Here is a 17,304-nt window from a genome sequence, read left to right on the forward strand (position 1 = left end):
AATGCACGCACCCATGTTCCCCTGGTCATACGTCCCTGCTCGCCGCCCTGTCCTCAGCTCACTGTTGCTTCCAATGGAGGAAGTGTGGCGTGAGCTGGGTCAGCTCACTGATTCATCTGAAAACTAATCCTGCTCACCAAAAACTATAAAAACTAGTTTAAAATTGGCTCAGTCTGCATTGGGGGGAACAGATATGTGGGTAAATCAGGCAGGAAGAAGAGGAAAGGTGGTCATGGAGAGATGTGAGAGAGGAATGCATCCTTTACAACATCAGCAAGGTCTTTCAGGGCCTGAAGGTGGTCAGAACTGCCTGGTGGAGGCCCAGAGGCTGACTTCGAGAATGGGAAACCTGGAGACAGGATGATCCCTCTGGTAGGCAGGTGTAGACTTGCCTTTTAGGACCAAATCCTCAAGGGGAGTAAATTAGGATTGCTCCACTGGCCTAGAGGAGCTATGTCAGCCAAGGAAAAGGCCTGGTGCTGACAAAAGCAAGAGATGGCAACAGCTGGGAAGAAAAATCATTTACGATAGATGTGAGGCAAGAGAAGGGCCATCAGTGATAGGTGCATGGACAGGTGGATGGATGGAAGGACAAGTGAATTTATGTGTTGCATCTGCATGGTGCCAGCTCTGCTCTCCAGAGACGTTTCGCTCTTATGGGCTGCAAAGTTGGCCATGTTTCCTTAGCTCCTGAAGGCACAGTTCTCTTGCCTTTTCCACCTCATTGTTCCTCCTTATGGGAAAGCTGAGCAGACAGAAAGCCCTCTCTGTGCTGGCTACTGCAACTCCATGGAGTATTGGCTGCCAGCCTGTTTGTGGGGCAATGGAGACAAGTAAGGATATGTGCTTTTTCCTCTCACCTTGGTTCAGAGGTGTCAAGCAGAGCCAAAGGCACACACTGCCAGAGGAACACCCTGTTCAGCACACCCCTGAGAAAGCAGAAAGGCTGCTTCTGAAACTGCAGCCCAGAAGGACTGGGCACAGGGCACCCTTTACTAACCCCTAATTTGGTGCACGGTGCCAACTCCTGCTGTCCTGCAGCATCAATGTGTTCAGCCTCACTTTGTCCATCTGGGACTTGAACGGGCAAGGCATCAGCAGAACATACTGGTGGAGGGACCACTGGGCTGCAGAGGTGGCTCCAGTGCCAGTCCTGGGGCGATGATGGCACACTTCCCTCTCAAGCCTCTGAGCTTTTTTAGCCACCCACAGTTCCCTTCAGGTTCCCCTTTTCCTGTGTCTATTTTTCTGGCTGCCCTTCTGCCAATATCAACAGGATTTACTCTCTCTAAAGCTTCCCTGGTACTCTAGTTAGCCCTGTTTTTGAGTGTGCCTATTCTGAAAACCCCCCTCTGAAATGCACTGCTCCTCACCATGGTCCTGGGCCAGCCCCACGCATGGGCAGGTTGGTGAGCAGCTCCCTCCGGTGCAGCTCTGCCTCCACCCCCCTTCCTCGCCAGGTGCTTCATCCCAAGGCCTCCTACGCCCATGAACCACGTCCTGAATCACCTCCACCCTACCTACAGCCATGGTCCGTGGCTATGGGAAGCCTTTCTACGCACCTGGGGTTGGACCGGCTCCCAATCCCATGTAATAACAAAACCATCGAGAGACAGCAAGGAGAGAAAGCAGTGGCAGACCCCATCCTTGAGCTCTCCAGCAATGCAGGGAGCTTTCCGCAAGCTCTGGTGCCCCGGGTGCATTCACCAGCAGCTGCTCTGTCGAGGAAGAAAGTTTCACATGCAATAAACAGTCGTTCTCTGGACTTTCATGACGTCACAGCAGATCTTTCCCGTTATTCACTGATCTTCGTGATCTCGCCAGGAACAGCTTGCGTTCACCGCCAGGGTAAAGTCCACAGAATAGCTGTGTGCCAAAGGACATGCTGCAGTAAGCAGTGGCCCGAAGGAGTGGTTCAATATAATGCTCAGGTGTTCAGGCATGTGATTGCTTCTCACCATGGGAACCAGGAACATATTTAACAAAGATGAATGGGATCCAAGCACTGTCTGTACCAGCCAGCATGAGACAATGTGTCAAAACTAGTTTCCGCAAATGTTTGCAGAGCAGGAGATGGCTTCAAAGAAGGCAGGTTGTGCTGAGAAGTCAGTCAGTCCATCATGGGCCTCTGGGGACCTTCCACAAGACTTTTCTCAGCCAACCAGACCTCCACAGTGACTCCAAACACTCACCCACATCTTCCTAACTGCTAGCTTCGTAGAAATGTCCTGTCTCCTTTTCCAGCCGCAAACCACCCTTCCTGTGCTGCAGGCACACTGTGCTAGCCCTGCGCTTCAGGACAAGAGTTTCCATCCCAATGGGGGACAACAAGAGAAGGTGCTCGTTCTGGAGAGAAGGTGTTCATTCTGCTCTTCCAAAGCCCCCTTTTTCTTGACTTATTCCACAGAAATATCATTGTTATTCCAGCATTGTATGCCACTGTGGGATGAAACCAGTGGATGACAGGACTTGATATCCTACTCTTCCTGCCTCCCTAATCTTAATTAGATCTCTGTCCTCAAGTTATTCTTCAAATGATAGTTAAGTCTGGAAATAACAGAGGGAAGAGAAGGACTTGAATAGTAAAACTGTACAATGCCTGAAGACTGTCAACAGGGTATAAAAAACATAGGAGATGGATGTAAAACAACTTAGCAGCATAATGAAGTTCAAAATGAGGGAACATGAGCACTAGAGGAAAGACGAGGATTTTTAAATGAAAAAGGTAGCTGAAACGTAAGATCTTTGGAAATCAATAGGAAATTGTTGATTTTACAAGATTCGAGGGTAGGGTGTCCTTTAATCAGAAAAACTTAAGAATGACCCATTTGACAGAGATATTTATATTGCCATATCATGAGATGAAGACATAAAATAAGATGAATGCTTCAAACCTAGCAGAAAAAAGAAAGTGCCTCCAAACTGAGCACTTGGCTTTCTTAAAAATGTTATTTCCCCTTTTCATTCTGCTCTTCTCGAAAACACTTTTTGTTGACTTTTATTCCACAGAAACATCATTGTTATCTCAACATTGTGTGCCACTGTGGGACAAAGCCAGTGGATTTCCCCATGTTTACAATCATCATTTTTCTGAACAGTTCTTGTAAACGGGCCTCATAAAACTGTAGACTGTGGCAGAGATTACAACTGCTTTGGAGCCAGCAGCAACAGGTCTCCCCTTGGGCGCAGCTGTAAGACTGGATTTCAAAGCCCACAGATTGCCTGCACAGACCAACCCCCATGTGTGCAAGCACTCATGGAAACTCGCTGTAAGCAGAAGACATGATCATATGTCCCAGCAGCTGGATTATGTGGGAGTTATCTGGTGGTGTTCAGAGGAACGTGGTGAGGAGAGACAACAGAGCAGTGTGTTGTGAGCTGATGGAAGCTCACATAAAGGTGTGAGCTTTCTGAAGGAGCTGTGATGTGCTCTCCACTCAGTGCCGACTTTTAGCCTGGCTATGGGCTGGTGCCAAAGTCCTGCTGTGCCTAAGGAGAGCCAAGCCCAGCTAACTCTTGCAGATTGGGCTGGGGTGGCCCTTTCCCACCTGTGCACCATCCATCCTGGATGTCACAGATGCAGGTGGGCCTGGAGGCGCACAGATAGGATCTCTGGGGTGCTGCCCAGCCAGAGGGACCTGGGTACCACCAAGGGGCCTCCTAATACTGGTACTGTGGCTCGGAAATGGATGAGGGCTGGGCTGGGCTCAGCACCCTCGCTGCCCTGCAAGCGTCGCCAGGCCAGGAGCCAACTGTGGGAAGCTGCCACAAAGAGGACACTGGAGAAAACACATGGGATCCAGCCAGGGAGAGTTTATAAAGAGCTATTCAGTTCAGTATATATTTTTATATATGCATGCATTTATATATACATACACACACACACACACACGTGTGTGTATGTACAACAGCCCATAGAAGGAGATTCTGAAAGCCAGGACACCGGTTCAGCACTTCCTTGGCCATTCCCCGTCTCTGCCTCACTCTCTTTTTCTCACTCTGTTTCTTTTTTTCCGTGCTTGACCCAGAGGAGGGAGTCTAATTCTCCTGCCTTGCTTCCTCTAAATGGCCTGGCCTGTGAATGCCTCCCTTCTCCCCTTACAGGAACTGGGATGCTAAAGAGAAGTCATGCATTCAAAGGAGATATGATACGTGCTCATCGCTTGCTATGGGTGTGCAGGGGGGCTGTGTGTGTGTGTGTGCGCGCGCGTGTGTGTGTGCGCGCATGTGCGCACGGGAGCTGGCTGGTCCCTGGCCTGGGACGAGGGGAGCGAGGGAGAGAGAGCGAAAAGGAAAAAAGAAATTGTTTCAGATCTGCCCTGATCTGTGCACTCAGCACACCCATTCCCAGCCTGATACTGGGTCACAGTCTGGGGTTTAGGGGAAGCTGCTCTTTAACCCTCTAACTGCCTTTCTATATTTTGCCTTCCAGGGCAAAAAATGGGAGCGTACAGTAAGTAAATACAGAAGTGACGTGTGTTGTGCATCAGGCAATGAGATAGCTCATCGTGGAGATAAGAAAGCATGTCCTGTCCCCACTTTTTCCCTTCACAGCATTGTAAAATTAGTTTGAAGGAGGGCTCAGTATCCCCTGGAGCGTCAGCCTAGGCCACAGCATAACATTGCCTGGTGCTCCAGGTTTATGCGGCGCACAGTTCCTTGCTGCACTTGGATACTCAGTTTCTTAATCCAATCTAATTAAAAAAAAAAGCTTTGTTTTTCTTAAGCTTGTATAACCCACATTCAGGAACACACACACACACACACACACACACGCACACACACGTGTGCCTTCCCATCTCTGCTGGGTAGAGATCAGCTTGCCTGGCCAAACCACAGCCCAGCAGCACCCGGTCGCTTTATCTTCAGGTTCCTGAGCCCCTGCGTGTCCGGCACAGCCCCAGCAACGCCGAGCCACGAAGGGCAGCAGCTAGCGCGGGCAAGAACAGCACCTGCAATGGGCGGGAGCAGAAGCAATACCAAGTCTCCATGTAATAAAATTTTATTACAAAATATTAGATAGATTAATAATCGTAAGGGAGCTTTGTGGGGAGGGGTTATGTAACAAACAAAAACATCACCAGAAAATAAACCTTCCACCCAAGTTTTCCATGTCCCAATTTTTTTCACGTTGTATTTGTCTTAGACAATAAACAATCACTTTCAATCCACATACAAACCGGATAAGCGATACAATGCTTTCCTATTTACACAGATTCCTCTGCTATGATACAGGCTCAGCAGAGACAACGAGACCGTCTCCCGTCTCTCCCTGCTGACGAAAGGTCGGGTAAGTCACCCCCGTTTGTTCTGCACAAAGCACAGGAGACCTTGCAGTGCGCCCGCCAAGGACAAGTCTTCTAGTGTGCTTGCAAACCTTCTCCAATGGCCCTGGCACCTAAAGGCCCACAAATGAGGACAGGAGATAGACGGACCTTCGTTCCGCTGTGGTTAGCACATCCCTACCTATGTCTTTGGCTCTGAGCTGTCTCCCAAAGGACAGAGGGGCTTTGCCCTGTCAGCATCACTCCTCATCTCCCCCAGTTGTCTTACGGGGCTCAGGAGCAAATAGCTGCACTTGACCATTGAAAACATCGGTGAAATGCAGTGATAGAAGCTGTCCATTTCCTGTGGACACAAAAAAATAAAGGGGGAAAAAAGAAAAAAAAGCTAAGGCCTGTGGTTTTGTTTCAAACATTTTCTTTGGAGCGCTGCCTTTGAGCTAGTAAAACATTTGCATGTCGGCATTTTGTATGCAGACCAGAAGTGACGTATGGGAAGCAGTACTGGATTGGAGTGTTTTTTAAGACACTTCTCCCCCCGCAAATAATTTCAAATGCAAATATACATACTATATATATATAGGTGTCGAGGTGACGATGAGCAGGTACATTTTTTCTATGGGGAAAAAAGCATTAGGAAAATTATTCAAAATTCCCCTAAGAAACAGATTTAAAGCTGCCTGTTGGGTTTGGGGGATTTTACTGTACTTTAGTGAACAGGCTGTGCCCAGGCTGTGGACCTTGTCAGCACACCGCAGCACAGGAGAAGAAAAATAGCATAAGGGAGAAGAGCTATGGCGGGGGGGGAAGACAAGGCCCCTCTGACAGGGCCAAGGGCGTGGGATAACCCCACAACTGGCCCAATGGCACATGTGGTGACTGTGTCGACCGTTTGCCCAAAGCCTGGCGGGAAGGCTGGAGTGGCACCCTGGGTGCGGGTGAGCAAAGGAGGCTACGGCTGAGCCTCCCAGGAGCCACATCTCCCAGCCACAAAGTGCTCCTTGAGCAGTCCCTCCTCACGCCTCGCCAAGGAACATGGGACACAGCTTGTGGCCCTTGGCTTTTGGTCTCCAGCTCACAGCGTCAGGACATTCAGCCACTCCAGGTGCAGGTGAGTGCAAGAGGCACCAGCTGACAACCTCTTCCTGCCCTAAGGCTGTATTTTGCAGGAACGCGGGGACCGCTCTACCCATACGGCTCACCGTGATACAGCTCCCATAGGGGACGGAGCAGATTCTGGTGCCCCACGCTTGGTGAGCAGAGGCTCACATTTGCAACACGCTGCACCCGCAGAGTGGCTGAGCGTGCGCCAGCGATGCCTGGGTGGGGCCCAGCAGGTCCCGGCACGGCTGCTCTGGGTTCCCACCAACACCACTGAACCAGCCTGAACTTCCTGGAGACACTGGCTGCACCTGGCTGAGGCATCTGCAGTGTTACCCTGAAATTCCTACGATGTGAGCTAAGCCTACCTGAGAAAGAAAGGGGAGTGTGTGTGTGTGTGTGTGTGTGTGTGTGTGTGTGTGTGTGTACGCGTGTGTGTGTGTGCACGCGTGTGTGTGTGTGCGTGTGTGTCTGCGCCGCATGCACATACGCTCAGAACAGCCACCACTCTTGAAAGGGATTTTCTTCCATAAGACACTCTCCCTGTCTGCCCTGACCCTCTCTAGACTCTGCTCTGTGGGTTACGGCCTCTAAACAGAGGCAAGTGCCTTACTAAGGCAAAACTGGCAGCATCTGCATGCAGCGTAAGGGCTTCAGGCCATGCATCACTTAAAACCCACTCTGCATTTAGCGGGGAGATGGCACTAGATGGCTTACCCATTTGTTAGGATTAGCCTGACCTCAGAGATGAGGTAGGAGAAAGAAGGAGCCCAGTTTACAGCAGCAGCACAGGAAGGCCTTGCTCTGTGCCCTGAAGGGGATTGAGTCCCCAGGGCACACAAGGACCCCCAGCCCCGCCAGTCGACAAGGTACACGGCAAAAGACCGCATTTGTTACAGTGCACAGGGCACAGGGCACCTGCTGACCCCCAGGGAGCTGTGCAGGCATGTGATGATAAAAGAAGAGCTGGAGAAAGGACGTGGGGGACATCCAAAGCTTCATGCATGGGGTCAGGCCTTGTCTGTTGTGGTTACACTTAGGAGAATCTCATTTATGAGCCAGACTCTCCAGTCCATGTCTAAATATGGCTGCTATTAATCAGCATCAAGAGGGTGCTGGCATCAAACCCCGTGGAAGGTCAAGGGCACCAGAGTTTCCCAGCCAGTCAGACGGGCACTCAACCAAGCAAGAAAGCCTGAAGCTCTGAGACCAAGAAAGGAGCAGAGCTCAGCATGCCAAGGCATGAACTTAAGAGCTGGTCATGGCCTCAGAACTGAGGTCTGGAAAACCTTTTCCAGGCACTGCCATGGGAAGTCACTCAAGTCAGATTCCAGGAATTCAGTGTAGCTGGGGTCTGAATCATGGCCTTAGTTCACCCCTCCTCTCCCCCTCCACATGGATTAGGTAGGCAGGAAGATTAAACAACGCTTCACGGAGAACAGCTCGGCTCTTGCACAACACAACAGGCCCCATGGGCATCTCACCACAGCTCTGCACCTCCAGTACCAGGCGTGTAATCCCAAAGCCTGTAATGCACGCACACATCCCAAATTCTGCTCTTCCCTCCGGTCTTGTCATGCCAGACTGGCTGCGTTCGCTGCAGGTGTGATCAGTTTTATTCATCCAAGGCAAAGGGCGATCAGGAACGTTGCCGGAGTTTTCAGCTAATGTACAGTTAGGCAATAGTGGAGGGGGTGGGGGGCTGGAGCCCTTTGAATTTCCACTGCCTGAAGATGCCGTGGTTCAGTGAGGCCTTTCAGTTCATTTTGCAAACACTCGTCACAGTCTGAATGTTACTTACATTTGTTCAAGGAAGAATAAAAGAGAAGGGGGAAAAAATCAATATTCTGTTGAACACACCAGGCCCATTATTTGTTCCTGATTTATTTATTACCTACACTGCTGCTGTTTAAATTGGCATGGCCTAGTTCTTGTTCTGCTAAGTTTAACCCCTGGTAGGCTTTGAAGAATAGATGATGTGCCCCATGCATCACGGCACCATAAGGAAGATGAGGGAAGGTGCTTTACAGAGCCCAAGGCTGTGAACCTGTGAGGTAGGTAACACGATTACAGTCTGAACAGCAGGATTTATCAGAATTTGTTTTGAAGATGCTTTTTTTTGTCTCCTTTCTGTCTGAACGTGGTGGAACAACAACAGCAAAAGACCAATGTGATTGGCAATGACTGGTTCCTTGTGTGTGTGTGTGTGTTCAAGGCATGAGCGGAACCTACACAGTGCGTTTTGGAGAAAGGCACATTGCATTCTGGGAAACCAGAGCTTTATAGGTGGGTTTTTGCAGTCTCCTGCTTGGCTCCAAAACCACCCTGGTCCTCCCAGAGACACCTGAAGTCAAAATTCATCTTGGAAGCAGAAATGCTAAGGACACAACCGGAAAACCTGGCCAAGTAGGGCAGATATTCACAGCCCCCAGTGAGCTGGCTGCCAGAAAACCACAGGTGGAATCAACGGGACTTAGATGATGGCTTTTGTCATCTGCTTTTGTGCCGTCCCTTGACTGAAGGCGTGTCAGGTGGGTATTTCATACGCCCATTCTTCTGTGCCCCCACAGAGATTGGGACTGTCAACCCAAACAGCGCTGGGCATGTGATCTTGTTAACAAATGTCACAGGTGCCACATCCATGGCCATGCCATGGACCAGTCCAAGAGGATTGCACTGACAGCTTGAAGTGAGACCTCTCATGCATAGCCAGTCTAACAACCTGTCACAACCCTCCCTGTCCTCACCAAAAACACTGCCCTGAAAAGGGAAAAAACATCCCAAAGAGCTTGAGACATGAATGACAGTTGCTCCTGAGTGACAAATAAATAGCAGATTTGCTGGAAGAAAGCACTTTGAAATCCAGGGCCCATCTACCTAGTGCTGCAGGGAGGCTTGTCACAAGATCAGTCTGTAATTATTATTCTTTTTTAATGAATATGTTTTTAAAACGAGAAATAATGGGGACAGGGCTTGTGGAGGGGGCATGCCCACTGCCCCTGCCCTGCTGGTTGATCACAGCATGGTTTTGTTCCTATGTACAAGAAGAGGAGAGGTCGCTCAGAAAAGAAAGTGTTCCAGCTGCTCCTAGAGGAGAGGTGGTGAATGAGGCAGCTCCTAATTCTGGTGCCGCTTCATGTGGAGAGCCAGATGGTCTGAGCGGGAGAAGCACCGGCCGCAGGCTAAGCACTTGAAGGGTTTGGCACCTGTGTGCTTCCGGTAGTGCCGGGTCAGCTCGTCAGAGCGGGCGAAGCGCCAGTCACAGCCTTCCCATGTGCACTTGTAGGGCTTCTCCCCTGCGGAAAAGAGCCACAGGTCAGTCACAGGCTGTGCAGCCACAGCGTGCAAGAGCTAGGACCTGCAAAAACACGCATCTGCCCAGCCAGGAGCCTCCCAAACACCCATCCCTTCATCTCAGAAGTCCTTCTGAGAGCTGGGAGATCTCTTACGAGATGGACATCCATCTGTGGGCTGGTTGCTGGGTAAAAAGCACTCAGGTTACTGAGGGCTAAGGAATGCCTGCTCTCTGTTCGGAGGTCTCCTCCAGCACCACCCGTACTAGGGCTGCCCAGCTGCAGAATAAAGTACTTGACCACGCTGATGCTTTATGCTACCAGGGTTCATTTTCTCATTAGGGTTAGCTGAAAGGCTGAACGCAGTCAGTTGCCACAGAGAGACCATAAATTGTTGAGCAGTTGTGGCAGCCTGGTCTTGTTCATCTACTCCTTGCCCCTTGCTTTCTAGGCTTGATATCTACTAACTGCCTCTTTTCAGACTACATCCTTCTTAGAGGGCTACCAATTCTGAAGGCTGGCATGCTCACTCCTGCCAGTTTCCCCAGTGCTGTTCAAGTTCCTGTTGGATTTTGGAGCATTTCTGGGTAGAAACTTTTCTGAGTTTTTTTTTTTTTTTTTTTAACTAAAAAGCCAAAAATTTCTATGGAAAAATTTGCTACTAATTTGTGGAGGGGTCATCATGAGAAAGAAGGAGATTAAGCCGTTTGAATTTTCTCAGAACCTTGCATTTTTGAACCCACCATCTAATTCACTCTGCCTCAAAGTTCAGCCCTGCAATAGCTTGGTGTACACAAAATCTGGTGTTTCCTTCAGAGCATTTGGGTGACGTAGTGCTTCCACCCTCCCCTCCCCCCCACTATACACACCTATCCCCAAACTGAAATCAATAACATTGTGCAGCTTCTCAGCCAGCTGGTAACTGGGCTGGAAAGACTGTGCCCGCTTCCAACTCCTTGCATGCCCACACTGTGGAGCTGAACCCTGGCTGCAGCCCTCTCCGTGCATGGGTGTGGTACTCTCAAATATTAGCCCTCGCTCTTAACAGCCTGAACAAGCAGGCAGAGTTCAGGGAATGTGCTGACTTTCCCGACCTCAAATATTTACCATTTCGTTGGCCAATTGCTGAGCGCACCATCACAGCATGAGTGCACGTACACATGCACCATGCATGCACAGGCATGTGTGTTGTGCACTGGCATGTTCCTCCTCCCCCTGCCCCTGTGCTAGACAGGCTGCAGATTTGCACAGGAAACAGAAATCTTACAGCCATGGCAAGATCTGCAATGCCCCACGTGCACCCTACAAAATATTCCAGGGTTTGAGAGCACAGACACGTGAACCTGGAGCACACAGGGCACTGAGACCACATCCTGCTCCCCAGAAAGCTCCTGGTCTCTGCACTGTGGGGAGAAGAGAGCTGTATTTTTATGTATTTTTATGACTCAGGTAAATACAGAACTTAAAGTCAATTTACAAGCCGCACGCTGGATATTTTACGGTATGCTGGGGATCTCTGGGGGTTTGTCATCATCTGTGTTAGCATGCTAAGACAAAGGCAGGATTTGCTCTGCTCAGCCACAGACATTGTCCCAGCCAGGTCACCTGGCTGGGTCAACCTTACCAAGGCCCTTTAGTTTCAAACAATAACAGGTTGATCTCCAGGATAGAAACAAAATGCTTTCCATTGTCCCACAAGCTGGCTCCATCTCCCAGGACAGCACGGCAGGGCAAGCTCAAACAAAGGAGCCAGACTGGCATTCCTAGCCCCTGGGAGGTGGGTGAGCAGCCATCGGGTTATATATTTAATCTCACAATGGCACCCAGGAAATGAATGGTGTCTCCAGGAGATGAATACAGCCCAGCCCATAGCAACAGGCAAACCGCAAGAAAAGATCTTAGAGATCATGTACTTCTCAGCCCAGCTCCCATCAGGCAAGGAATCTAGAGCAATGGCATTATTAACCCTTCAAGTGATGGAGCTAAATCAGCATCAAGCGCTCTTATTTGGCAAGAATTCAGAGTTGCAGACAGGCTGCCCTGCCTTTGCAGCAGTGGTGATCTGTGTTCAGTGAGGCTGAGGCTATAAGCTGAACGTGGCCACCTTGAGATTGCCCATGGGACAATCTACAACTGATTCATCTGAGCCACCTCTCAGTATGGCTCTTAGTGCAGGCTCACTATTGGCTTCCTTTCTGCTATTTTGTGTTCCCTTCTTTTGACCCTCCTAACTACTCAGGTCACATCCTCTTTGGCTCTCTGCCCTTTCCACTTACAGGAGATAAAGTGGAAAAAGACAATCACACTTGGATTTCCAGCCTAGTTACTATGACATTCCCAAAAATGACTGCATTTTGGGGGGACTCAAAAATGGCCCAAGTTTGCCTGATGCAACCTTATATTGCAGCTTGTAAGAATGGTGAATGTCTCATATAGGTCATATGTCTCTAGGCACAGAACTAACACCAGTGGTCTGAATGGAAGGGAAAAGGAGATCTTCAATTTTAGAGAGCGTCAATGTAGCCCTGAAGACAAAGCTATTGTGACAAAAGCTTATCACCACCCAGCTTCAGGAGCTGCAACAATGTCCTTCCTGCTCCTTTCTTCTGCCCCTTCCATGTTGTTGTCTAGCCTGCTCCTACCCCGGGCCCTGCCAAAAAATATTGTACCTCATGCACAAAGAAAATTTCTTTACTGGCTTGTTCGGAGAACTGATAAGATGAAAACAGAACAGAGCCAAGTGCGAGAACTGATTCCCAGCCTCAGGACGGGTTTTGTTCGTTGTTAATAAAAAAGAAAAGTGAACTCTGGGCCAGCTTAATTGCTTTCAGTAAAGATCAGCCCTTCTATAAAAGAGATTTATGAGGGCACCAATGGTTCCTGGACTAGCTGGGGATCTGATAAAGCTTCAGGTATAATAAATGCCGTAATGAGAAGACCTGGGCTTGAATGCACAAGTGCCACTGAGCTAGGTTTGTTCAGGGCAAGCTGGTTATGGTGGGTATTCCTTTGTGTTAGTGACCATATTTATGCCAGTAAGGGATGCAGTTCTCTCCTCACTGCCAGCCCACTGCACCTTGGCTCTGGGAATGAGGGCACAGCCATTCTGTACATCTATTCTGCAGCTAGTGCGCCGCTTGCACTGACCGAGCATACAGTCACCGGATACGAGTGGTCTGTGCGGCTGTTACACAACAAGATACAAGAGGTTTCTTCCAGCTCTACTAAGAGCCCAGAAAATGCAGCCGTGTGAATGTGAGGTGTCTCTTTTGGGACCTAAGGGAAAGCTTGTCACAAAGGGGACAGCCCTTCTTTCTTTAGAGGTCATGCACATGCACGTTAGGTAATTTCTCTCTTGGCTAAGCAGGATCAGACCTGGTTAGGATTTGGGAGACCTGGAAGGAAGAGCCCCAACATTACAGTGAGTGATCTGGGGACACTTCCTCCTCCAAATCCATTGACTCAAGACCCTCCTAGAGATCTCCAGAATCCCAGGCCATCCCTCAAGAAGGTATGCAAGCATACACAGCAATATACAGTCACTATAACCCAGTGCAAGCACTGGGGATTTTCACCATTAACATCAACTTAACCAAACTGTGCTCCTTAACCCAATAACCACCCTAGATCAATCCCCAGGTTTTTGCTAATCAGCTCAGCAATACCATCACAGGCAGTAATGGGGCCAGTATAAAACCTGTTGGGGGGCAGAGTCTGCTGATGATTTGGTGCTCTTACCTGTGTGAGTCCTTTGATGTGCCTTGAGATGGGAGCTCTTGGTATAAACTTTTGTGCAACCTGTGAAAACATAAAAGACACATCTTCCCTGTGAAAAGGGGCCTTTGTTGAAACTAATCTAGAACACTTATATTTGAGGTTATGGATGGAGCAGGCATGAAAAGGACACTGGGTAACAGTATGCAAATAATTCTGGCTATACTAATTTTGTTTCAGCAGTAACAAAAGAACATCTGATCTCCAAATACGACAGACTTTTACTACACTCTGTGTTTTGTCACACAATCCTGACACCTATGTGCATTGTGCTGGGAATGGAGGAGTTCATGGGACTTAAAAGAAAGTCAGACCTAAGCTTCCAAAACCTCCCCTCCCCTGACCACATCATTGAGGCAGGATGAAAATATTAAATTCACCACCGTTAGTTTTTGACGTTATGCTGCTTTTTGTCTTTCTGGATTCCAGACATAACTGATATCACTATCGCAAGCCTTCAAGGAAGATGTATTTTGTAATAGTCCCAGCCCCAGTAGATGCAGCTGTAAATGTTCCAGGAAGCAGGAATGCTGAGAAGTTACAGCTCAGTTTTCAAGATTCAGAATAAAGCTTTCAGAAGATCGGACAAAGATGTTTGTTCAAAGAAACAGAAACACCGTGATTTTGACAAAAGTTTCAACAACAGACATGTCAAAATGAATCATCGCAACTTCCTCATTTCCATGCTGCTGTGCATTTCACTTAGATAAAGTTTAGGAAAACTCCTCACACTACTTTTATGGCCATGTTTCATTTTGTTTTGACATATATATTCAAACATGCATTTTATGGGTAAGTAACATAGTCATATTTTTTGTTCCAGTGTTTCCTGGTCATCTAAAGAAGTTTTTTGCTCATTTTTCAGAATTTCCAAATAGCAACATTTCATTCAGAAACAGCCAAATTCCTTCCCAGGCTTCTCGAATTCTGCTCTCCAACCTGTCCTGCACAGGAGGCACAGGGAGCTCCCCTCAGCCCCCCCGACCTTCGGGATTCCAGACTCCAAATGCTTGGAGAGGTAGCTATCTTTCCTGCTCCTTCTGTGGTACAGACTCTCTATTTGCTGCCAGTGAAATTCCCTATCTTGTCTGCCCCTTGCAAAGTATTGTTTTTTCTTAGTACTGGAGTTGCTACCAGCATAAGCCCAAGCTTGCAGATGGTGTTCAGCATCCTGACGTATGGGTGCTCATAAGTAACTGATTAGCAGTACTCCTTCATGCTGGAATTTGCACAGATAATAATAACAGTCACTGCCCTAGAGAAGATCTGTATGGTCCTTGACCAAGAGAGACGAGCCCAGATCTAAACATGCCTGAGCTCTGAGGAAAGCTGTATTCCTCAGTGGATTTTTATTCATGGCCCCCCAGCAATGGGCTGAATATCTCCTACCATCAGCAGTCTTTAATCAGCTTTGGCTCACAGCAACCTTCTCACAAGGAAATCTCCTGTCTGCCAGCAAGGCTCTCAGTGCCTCAGATACCTTGCCACAGCTGGCGGCAGCTCATGAAGACTTCACGGCATTAAAACGACCTAACACTACACTGCTGTTGGAGATAGAAGCCCAAAGTGGACAGCCAACCTCAAGCAAGCATTGGGGCTCGCTCTGGACTGGGGCCGCAGCACTAGATCACCATGGCGGAGTGAACACCATGGCATGAACACCAACAAGATGCTTGTGTTAGCACAGCACTGAGGAATACAGCATTAATGGCTCAGAGCAGCATAGACAGGATCTTAGGACTCTTGGTAGGAGCTAATTTATGTCCCACTGGTGGAGGCAGGCAAAACAGAGCTCACACAAGCCTATGCTGAACCTTGTCTTTCTACCTGCAGCCAGGGTCCGTTTTGTCACTGCTCCCAGCTACAAAGGCTGAGCACGCTATATTTACTGAGCCCAGTTTAGATACAGTATTAAAGCCAATTAGAAAAAGATGTCCCCAGAACAGAGCATGTTCTCACTCTGTTGAAAGGGAACTCTCTCCCTGCCATCTGGTAACTCCTGGCTGGATCTAACAGCTCCTGATCAGCAGGGATTTATGAGACTCACCCTCTCCTCTGAGTGGCTGTGCTCCCAGCCATGGAAATCAAAATGGCTGATCAGTACTTCCCCAGCCAAATTCTGGAAGCTCCCTTTTTTAAGACATGATATCCCAGGCCCCCTGAGGCCCACTGCCTCACAAGCCAAGCAGGAAGGCAAGTAGCCAGCTTATGGAGCAGAAATCCCACTTGGACATAGCTCTGTTCTTCCTCCCAGACTGACTATCCCTTTTCAGCTCACAGCACCAGAGAAAAGCTAAGGCTAACAATTGGTAAAATGCTGAAAACTCATGGAGGGAAATGGTCTTTTTTACAATGGCACACAACCAGTCTGTGGAATTCCCTGGCACACGATTTTGCTGGCAACAGGTGCTGAAGAAGATTCAAGTCTACCTCTACATTTCAACTCATATCTATTTGCACTTTTCTCCTAATGGATAACATGGCTGAAACAGGTTCAGCTCTAAGAAGTAGCAAAGCAGGCTTGTGCCTAAGGTAATCAACAGGAAGAGAAAGCAAAATGATCATTCTTCACCTATGGCAGAACCCTGTTCTTCACCTATGGCAGAACCTACTCTTGTTGAAGGAGAGACCAAGGTGTGGGGATTACCCCTTTCTTCTCCCCTCATCCTCCCAGAGAGGCCAACCTGGCTTGCAGTCTCTCTCCTTACAGCTCCCTAGTCCAGCCCTATGCTTTTCCCTCCCTCAATTTTACTTCTAATGCTCTGAAGCCTCAGAGGTCTTTCATACCAGAGAGCTCAGGAGAGACATGAGCATGCATGAGGTGAAAGATTGCCTCCCTGCTGGGCATTGAACAGAAGCTATCAGAGCGACCCAGAGCACTTTCCGAACGGCTGCTCAGACCCAGAGGGAGTAGCACAGAGAAGCCAGAGCAGAACATGGCTGAGCTCATGCAAGGAAGTATTGGGGCCACCACTTGGAAAACTGGATCAGGACTTTGGAAACAGGTCTCCTCTGTTCATGCAGTTACTGGTGTGAATCCGACATGCCTCCTGTCACCTCCTCACTCAGACCACCTCAATAAGGACTGCTTTCCCTGCCATCAGTGCTGACTGGTTTAACCTCTGTTTGAACCTCAGAGAAAGGATTAGAGAAGCCCTCCACTGTCTCTGCACGTACACACTACCTGGAGCCACGCAGTGTTTATTCAGTGCAGGTTTTCTGCATGACATATGTGGTCCTGCCTTACTGTGCAGGCCAAAATCCTGTTGAAAACAGGCAAGCTTTGCCCTGGTAATGCATCCTGAGGGATGTGACTCTTGTTCTGACAAAAGCAGAGGAACTGCCAGTCTGTCTCAGAGCAGTGGTTCATTTACACCAATATTCTGTTTCCCACAGTGACCAGCACAAGGTAAAAAATGCAGGACAAGCTGTTAACCACAAAAACATGGGTGCAGCTTCTGGCTCAGAAAGTCCCTAACCTGAAGGCGGCCAAAAGCTGGGAATGTGCAAGCAGGGAAAGATCTCTCTAAATATACCCTATTCTTATATACTTCCTTGGTCATTGCTGGAGACAGGATCTGGGCTAGACAGGCCTCTGGGCTGACCTTTTATAGCCATTCTTGTGCCACGGAAGGAGCAAATAAATCTTGCAGGAGGCAGTTAGGAAATGACCTCCCCAATTCACATAGTCCCCATGGGAAAGTTTTCTGCTAATCCCCAATAGTTTGATGGTTGGGGGCTTGGCCCAGGAAGCAGGACGTCTGTGTCCCTTCACAAGTGCTTGGTAATTTTCAAGCCCTCCCTCTGGTGTCGCTGGAGTTTCTCATGAGGGACACAGCTCTCGTGTGTGGCAT

The 17,304-nt window shown here is 48.8% G+C and overlaps 1 protein-coding gene across 6 annotated transcripts in view; it reads right to left on the reverse strand.

The window, feature by feature from the left end:
• Positions 1 to 4,986: 4,986 nt before the first annotated feature.
• The window catches only part of LOC112983309 (Krueppel-like factor 5), a 38,257-nt gene continuing 25,939 nt past the window's right edge, over positions 4,987 to 17,304 (reverse strand). For all 6 annotated transcript variants that reach the window (XM_064518065.1, XM_026100353.2, XM_064518067.1 and 3 more), the window contains 2 exons: positions 13,415 to 13,474; positions 4,987 to 9,679 (listed from right to left, as the gene is read on the reverse strand). In XM_064518065.1, coding sequence (XP_064374135.1) covers positions 9,501 to 9,679; positions 13,415 to 13,474 — 239 coding nt within the window. In that variant the 3' untranslated portion in view covers positions 4,987 to 9,500. The remainder of the gene's footprint in view (positions 9,680 to 13,414; positions 13,475 to 17,304) is intronic.

The sequence above is a fragment of the Dromaius novaehollandiae genome, chromosome 11, assembly GCF_036370855.1.
Source record: "Dromaius novaehollandiae isolate bDroNov1 chromosome 11, bDroNov1.hap1, whole genome shotgun sequence".
In the NCBI taxonomy this organism is placed as follows: Eukaryota; Metazoa; Chordata; class Aves; order Casuariiformes; family Dromaiidae; genus Dromaius; species Dromaius novaehollandiae.